At 39.1% G+C, this 8,499-nt stretch overlaps 1 protein-coding gene across 1 annotated transcript in view; it reads right to left on the minus strand.

Annotated features, from left to right (window-relative positions):
• The window catches only part of LOC101853495 (zinc transporter ZIP11), a gene marked incomplete at its 5' end in the record, with an annotated part of 14,846 nt that extends 7,330 nt beyond the window's left edge, over positions 1-7,516 (minus strand). The window contains 4 exon segments of the mRNA XM_005108682.2: positions 477-789; positions 1,624-1,791; positions 4,272-4,310; positions 7,377-7,516. Coding sequence (XP_005108739.1) covers positions 477-789; positions 1,624-1,791; positions 4,272-4,310; positions 7,377-7,484 — 628 coding nt within the window.
• Positions 7,517-8,499: the final 983 nt, after the last annotated feature.

Raw genomic sequence — 8,499 nt, forward strand, 5'->3', positions numbered from 1 at the left:
TGGATCACAGCTCTTGGGATATAGAGACTAAAGATGATGTTTTTTGTAGGGTTTGTTTTTATTTTTTTCTACAGTTCTGTTTTTGTTTCTGTCATTGTTCATTTTGTTGTTCCTGCTGGGGGTTTTTAAGATGATGGTGATGTTTTGCTAACGGTTTTCCGAGTGAAATGATTCATTATATTATTATTGTTCTTGCTGATTCCCCCCCTCCCCCAACAAACCTGTCTTATTCTCTCTCTCTCTCTCTCTCTCTCTCTCTCTCTCTCTCTCTCTCTGCCACACACACATAAGCACATACAGGTATGTTGATTAATAAAGTGAATAAATATTACTCACTAACCTCCCCTTTCACTGCCATTTTTTGGGGCTTATGCTACCCACAGCTGAGACATTATAAATCTTCGGCCTGGAAGGAGTATGTTATATGGAGGTTTTACTGTACCAACTAAGCTGATCACTCCCCATCCCAGCCTCACCTGGAATGTTGTGTATTGTGATTGCTATGATCAGTAACAGTATCCTCCGCCAGCTCACGGCCTTGCTATCCGAGTTCTCCAGTCGAGCCGGAGCACTTGATAAGCCATTCTTTTCATGATATCTTGCATCCAAAGCTGAGGGAGACCCTGCTGTCCTCCTCTGTCTTGTGTCTGCCTGATTCAAGCGAGGTTTTGCGCCCGATGACCCCACCATATCCTCTTGGACAGTAAGGAGAATGGACTCAGAACCCTCATACTTTGGTCTGTCTTCAACACTCAGAGCCAGACTGCTGGAGGGATTCAGCATGTTTCCCTATACAAAAAAAAATAAAGTGTAAGAGAATTATGTCACCCAAACATCTGTCTGACTGGTGGGGGGGTCTATGTGACTGGGACAGGGCAGAATGTCGTACTGGTAAGTACACACTTTACAGTGAATCTTCTGTCATTGCTCAATCCCCACTATTTTTTTTCATAATGCAATCAGCAAATATTATTAAACAAAAAAACTAAAATAATCTAAGAGATTAATTATTTAATGTGAAAGGACTTTTGAATATGCAAAACACAATATCTAGGCTATATCAATTCAGAAAAAGGAGACGTCATTTTACCCAGGAAGGTATCACAATTTTTCTCCAATTTTTGTACTTCATGAACTACAATACTCTGCATTGATCTCAATTATGTCAGTGAGAGCCTAAAACATTTATAATAAACTTAAGATACTATATGTACTTTTCCCTTCAGATCCAACCCATTTAAGACAAAAGATGTTGTTGTTGTTGTTGTTGTTTTAAAATCTCTTTAGCTGCAAGCATTTCGCTCTGAGACAAAAGATAAAACACATGAAGTTTAAAAGGCAACACTACTTACAAATGTGCTTTTGTATTAAAGTGCCACTGACACAGATTAATCAGTTAAGCACTAAAACACAATTAAATCTTTTGCATTGGTGGTGACTGATGGCAACTAAGAGGACATACACACAAGAATGGAAATCTGTAAGTAAACATGTCGTCAAAGAATCATCAGCTTCAATCCTTATCAAAAAAGGGGTTTATATGTACACATACCTTTCATATGATTATGTTATAAAGGGACATAAATCTTTTTCATAGTTCCTGATTTTGCCATTCTTACTCACACTGGAGGGCAATAAGACGTCAGCTCCGTAAACAAACACAGCTCCAAGGGTAAACCCAATGGCAACTGGAACGAAAGCCCACTGTCCCTCACTTCCATACAAACCGGAGCCTTCCGCCATTTCGATGGCTGGAGCCAAGAGAGACCAGTATGAGGCAGCTGTCATCACCTGAAAGCGTGACATTGCAAGTTGTTTAAGTTGTTTGTTTTTTCGGGGGGGGGGGGAAGGACGGTTTACAACATAAACTGCCTACTAGACATAAACAGGTAATTTCAACAGCAGGGCATTGCAGAGATGATGCACTGTATTGTATATATATACAGCTGAGTATAGACAATGAGCACCAAATATGCTCATTAAGCCCCAACCCGCTAAAGTGCTGTTGAGGTTGAGTTTAAATGCATTATTAGACACTGATTGGATAGAATTTAAAATTGTATTTCAAGATAGCTGCGTCTCTATTTTAGAAAAAAAAACACTTCGTCGAGAAAAAAAAAGCAACGTCGTTGGCTTTCAAAGCAAAAGAAAACGAATGACTTATTTCAATCTAAAAAATCTTTGTGCTTATGTTCTGTACGCGAGATATGTCACTTATCAGATATAACAATAAATGAGCAATAATAAAGATGTCACCACCGCTATTTCTTAGTACAGTTTTTAAGTATCTTTAACAGATGAATGAACCATCTAGCAGTGCAAAGTCTTTGGCAGAATACAGACCAGTGGAACCATTTTCAGAATAAGCAAAATATCGACAGAAAGATCTGGACCCTACTTGAAATCCAATCTGCACATCATAGAGTTGACCAAATTTATCACCAGCTTAATGAACAGAAGGGGAAAGATTGATGTTGATGAAAGAAAAAATTTGAAGAGACTGGCAAGGAAGTAAAATCTTCTTTAAAACTAAAAGATCCAGAGCTGAATTTTTAATGCTGTCACACAAATAATACGGTACACATAATTCTAAGATTCTTTCAGGCCTTAGAAATTTTCTTGGCTGACATCCTGGAATTACACCCAGAATCTTTAGACTCAAACTGAGCAGTCTTTCATCATACAAATATAAAATGCTGAACACACTAAAACTATGCAAGTATAAACATACGTATCTTTCTATACAAATTAAAAACCTATTTAAAATAAATAAAGTAATAAAGTGCAAATCTTGGTTGGCCTGCTTTCTTCTCAGCCCATGTCTTCAACCCTTCCATTACTAACAGATAACTTCAGGACAAGCACTGTCTGTTTTAAATGCTGAGTATTAGAAACGAACCCATTTCTTTCCTGATTAATTAAAATACATGTCTTTCTGTTACTTACTACAACTGATAGTGTTTGTGCTGTACTAGTCTACATTTTAAGTTATTTTCTAAAAACAATCATGAGTAAAGAAATGACAAGATAAGAGGGAAGAAGTATACTCTTTTAGTTTTAGTAAGAGTTTTACGGCACTTGCAACACAATAAGGTCATATAAGTGCCGAAGATTAGAGGTGTTACAAGAGAGTAACAAACACAAAAAAGAAATAGGAGAGACCACGACAATAGATTTGTTTAAAGGAAAGAAGGAGCAAACCACACCTGAGCACCCAACAACCACCCACGAAGTATATAGTGGAGGATCAAATATACTCTATTTGATCCACCACTGGAAAACAGTAACAATTGCTGGCTTTCAAAACCTTTTGCAACACAAAATATAAGAACATCGTACCCTATCAACACAATGACACAAACACACACTATAAGTTCATACAAAAACAGGCATTAAGTTTTTCTAAAAGCAAAATCATATTTAAAAAGTCAGTAAGAGAACTCCGTAATCCACTATATAATTTGTTTAAATAATTGTTGGTGTTTTACAATTCAAACAATGAAATTAAGATTATTTGGAAGGTGGGCTGCTTTGTATGGCTGGGTCACGAGCGCGAGAACGGAACTGAATCGCCACTTTTGCCTGCGGAACGCGATTCACGATTCACTTCAGCGGAACGCGGAACAGTATCGCCAAACGATTCCCGATTCACTCCTCTGTCGCTGTCACCACCTTGTGGCTTGTTTAACCTACTGCTGAGTCGAGTCACGAGCGCAAGAACGGAACGGAACACTTAGTATGGCTCCCCTTATTTTACAAAAGATGGTATAGTCCAACCCCCCTATGTTGCGGGGGGGGGGGGGGGGGGGGAATTTATGGGGGTCACTAATTGAGGTCAGTTGATAGAGCAGCGCAACAAAGGGTGTGGGGCGGAGAGGATGGCGGAACAACAAGAGTGTGACTCGCGCTCGCCAAGAGGCGTTGATATGACACTGTTCCATTTCAGTCAGTGTTCCGCCACAGCTCCACGAGCGCTCGCATACTCGCGATTCATTGAAGCCGACTGAATCGTGAATCGCCACTCTCAAATTTGACGAGCAGGATCCAGACCTACTGCTTTGACCCTGCTTGCCAAGACCAATACGGACTGAAGGAAATACAGCACTCGAGTAGAAAGATGGAGATATTCTATAAAAATTCTCCCAACATGTGAACCGAACTCAAGTCTTTTGCATGCGACTGTGAAACACCTTACGGCCTCACCAGAAGCCAGTGAAATCCAACAGTAAACCTAAAAAATTCAAACTTGTGATCTTGTCATGACTACTCACCCCAGCTGCAAAGCCCAGACTGCCATCAAGAATTTTTCTCTGTTGATGGAAGAGAGAAATGAAATAAATAGAAGAAGCGCCATGTCTGATGAAGGTAATAATTCCGCATAAACTAGTCTTGGATAACAGAAACTCTCCCAAAATGTTTTGAAAAAAATATTATTACTGAAACAAAAAGATGACCTATCCCACAATCCTCGTAGAGCTTTGACCGCAAATTTGTGCAAAGATGCCTGATCTATTGTGCGGTACGGGTCAATAACACCTGTACAAGGTCATTAATCCAAATGGGCCTAAGCAAACAACTGAATGTGAGCTACCTCTTCCTGTTTGTGCAACAAACACTTGCATTGGCCTGCGATGATTTAAATCTAGCAGATAACTCGAGGGAACTCAGGTGCATGAGTCCTTAGGTACAGGGGACCAGGGCAATAAGAATTGAGAGGTGGAACCTTCGAATATATAACTCATCTCTGATAGAACCTGTTCGTGAGGATGGAGAGCTTTGAAAACTTCCCAAACAACCCAAGTTCAAGACTGCCCCATTGGTTATTCAAGCCAGGGTCTTTGAAAAACGTAGTCTGACATGATACCAACTGAACTATCAGCATCTCCGATGCCTCTTCATTATCAATTCAAATACATTTACTACGTGAAAGAGATTTTTAAAACGTCAGTTTTCACCAGAAACCCTATCCTATCTTACCTCAAGTCTTCTCATGTTTTAATCTTTTTTCTCTCTTTTTGGGGGGAGGGGGGGTGGTAGCACCCCTGAATGAAGGAAGAGAAGGAAAAGAATAAAGAGGTAAGAAAATTGACAAGGAGGAGGATAAAGAAGAGAGTAATCAAAAGGATGATGGGGATAAAGACAGGACTGACCCTCAGAAGGATGAGAATGAATACAACATGGACAAAAAAACGAAAAAAAAGACAAGTAGTGACACGTTTCATCTTTATATAATAACTACAGACAGCTTAAGAAAAGGGCACAGACACAATGCTAATCACTACAGATTATGTGACACCTGCAGACAATAACATCCCCATTTGCTGTCTTCTTCTGGTAAACATCCAGAGGCACGGGAGTAAGGTGGGAATTATCATGTCAATAGCAGATTAATGATAAATGAATCACCTTCATGTGCTACCGACTCCATTGTAAAGAAGAAGACATAGCTATGTAGACAGAGAGTTATGACTTGCTACACAGGAGGACAGAAACTTCCCACTCATTTTTCTATCTAAGCCAGTGAGCCAGCTGTTGCCCTTATGGAAATATCATTCCTTTGCTTGAATAGGTGCACAGAGAAATCAATACCACCACCAGCTTTGTCAAAAGAATGAATCAAGGACAAACATTGATGACAGCTCGGGCAGGCCTGACCAACGTGAGCAGTGTGAGGGCCGCTCTGAACAAAAAATAATCTGTGGCTGTACTGCTGTTTCCTTCACAAATATTGTGTCTGTGTTACCAGGAGAGTGCAATGAGGTTAAATAGTTATGGACTTACATTTCGCTGTGCAAGGCCTTGAATTTTATACATTTTTAGCTTTTTTTTCAAATTGGAGGTTGCATTATGGGTGCTTTTTAAAACCATGATCAAGGCCAGAAGGGGGGCTCTCATGGCCTAGACTAGAGGTTAAGGTGTTGGCCTCTCATTCAAAGGTCCCGGGTTCAAATATGGGTAGCGACCAAAAAATTTTCTTCTTTCACCTCCTTTCCTTCTTTCTTGCAATGTTCTGTCATCTGCTTTCCTCTCCTCTTTCTGTCCCCCACCTCCTCACCTCCTTTGCCCTCTCCTCTGGGCTCCTGACTCTTTCTGCAGCCTTTCTACTGCTACTCCTTGGCTCTTTCTTCCTGCTGTCTTTCAGCCACACCCCTGATCTTCTGGTAGGAAAGATCTATACCTAGCCATTTCGGACAAGGGCGAAAAATCTCGGAGGGCCCGTGTGCAGGTTGAGCACCTTAAAGATCCTTTGGTGGTCTAAAATCGATAAGAGTAGGCTTCGGCCGCTACCTGGCAAAATTCACAATTTTCCTACCAACTTAAAAAGTTTTGGTTGTTCCTCACGCTCATATGACCCTATGCAGTTGCGAGCGCCGTAAAACACTTACCAAAACAAAAAACAAAAGGCCAGAAGAAGAAACAAAGGAGGAAAATAAATAAAAGAATGGAGAATAAACAAAATGAATAGAGGAGAAGAAAACAAAAGAGAAAAAAGAAAAAGGGGACATAAATGGACATTGAAAGATGAATGAAGAAGAAAGGAAAGGAGGAGTAAGGCAAGGAGAAGAAAATAATGACAATGGAAGGAAAGAGCACTGTCCTTGTCCAGATGGAAAAATCACAGCCTTCAAAAATTCATATCAAAAAGAAAAAAAGATAAAACAAAGGTAGAAACAACTCAACAAATAAGAAAAGAAAGCAAAGTAAGTCTGAGCTAGAAACATGAGAAAAAAGAGCATTGAAAAAGTGTTGACTGAAAAAACAACAACAGAATGTCTTCAACAGGAGCAAACAGGTTTGTGAAATAAGAACGGAGGGGCAAGTCAGTCCATATATATGAAAACAGATTCATTTACATATAAAAACAGAGGATATTATGACATAGGATCACCATATTTAACAGCACAAGGCCAAACAATGATAAACACTCAATACCCAGAGAAAGGCTGGACTTGGATTAACTCAACTCTAAGGTGTATCCTGATAACATATGTTTCCATTTGTTCAACTCCCTTCACAGTTACATTATTTCCCCTCCGCTTCTTTTACCACAAAAAGCTTTTTCGAACACCTTCACTTCAGTGAAAAGTAGAAATAAGTTTATTATGAATAAGAGAAGATCACATTGTCACATAAACAGTCAATTAGTGCAGGGGAAAGGCAAGAGAGGCAAACAAACACAACAAAGGGAAAGAAAAGAAGCAAAACCTACAAATGGCATCCTCAAACCACATACCAAGAGTAGAAAAAATGTTTAATCACTATACGTCTACAGTATTACAGATTCACATATATAATATCAGGTTTCTTTTGTATTTATTCATGATTATAAAACTACGTATCATAACAAACGCTGAACGGCATGAGTGTCAACCTACCTGCCCACTCTGGAAAACAAACACAAGGCCGGCTCCTAAAGCTGTGAGGCCCCATGTGAATAATGTTCCAAGGAGGGTCTGTAATAACGGATGAGCACTTTCTATCATGGTAATGACTTCTCTCCCAGCACTCTTTCAACCTAAAAATATAACATCATTCAATTATTAGTGCAGTGTTGTGAGCAGTTGAACGACATTGTTCATAATGAATTGCTTTACCATGAAGTAATATTGTGACAGCAAAGAGGCCCTTTTCAAGTCTCAGAGAGAAACACTGGCATATAAAGTTTAATGAGACATGCTGGAAGGTGATAAAAGGAGGGAGGGAGCAGGCAAGGTAGTGCCGTAGAGAAGATGCTCTCATATTTTCTCTTTATTTTGTATCACACAGCACATTCAATGACATCAGCTCATTGATACACATGATAACATTGTTCTGAAGAAGCAATGCAATGCTGTCCATGGATTAGCTGATGGCAAAAACTACATACTGTATGCCCACTAACACAGAATGTTAAGTATGCACAGGAGCTCTACCAAAGCAAGTCAGTCAGTCACTATGAGGATTTCAGTTGGCTCTGCCATCCATTAATCTAAGACGTTAAAAAAAACCCAATGAGCTAGGATTGCCTACTACTCATAGTTCAACTAAGAATAATCAAGAGTGGTAATTAGGAGGTTAATCAGTAGGAATTGAATGGTGCCCCACTGAAATCCATCCAAAAACTCTGTTAGCGAAAGCACCCTCTTTTCAGTCTCCTTTAAAGAGCTTTTTCCTGTGAAGAATTTTTTTTTGTCTCAACTTCCAAATGTCTATTTTTCATTTATTTTATATTCAATCTGACCTATCTTGAAAGAGAATTTACTATTCTCTAATGTTTTACTACAAACTAAAAATGATGACAATTTACTCTCGATGTAGAGTTTTTGATATTCTCCATTATAAATAGATTTGAAACACTACATCATTTTTTAACAAGAATTTCAAAGAAAATGTCTAATAAATCAAGGTTTTCAGATTGACACATTGAGTAAGTTTGCAGAAAAGAGTAGCGATTGATGATATGAAAACAACAGATAATAGGCTCCCAAAGATTAGTGAAAAAAGCAAAATTAAAGAGTG

The sequence above is a fragment of the Aplysia californica genome, unplaced genomic scaffold, assembly GCF_000002075.1.
Source record: "Aplysia californica isolate F4 #8 unplaced genomic scaffold, AplCal3.0 scaffold00708, whole genome shotgun sequence".
NCBI lineage: Eukaryota > Metazoa > Mollusca > Gastropoda > Aplysiida > Aplysiidae > Aplysia > Aplysia californica.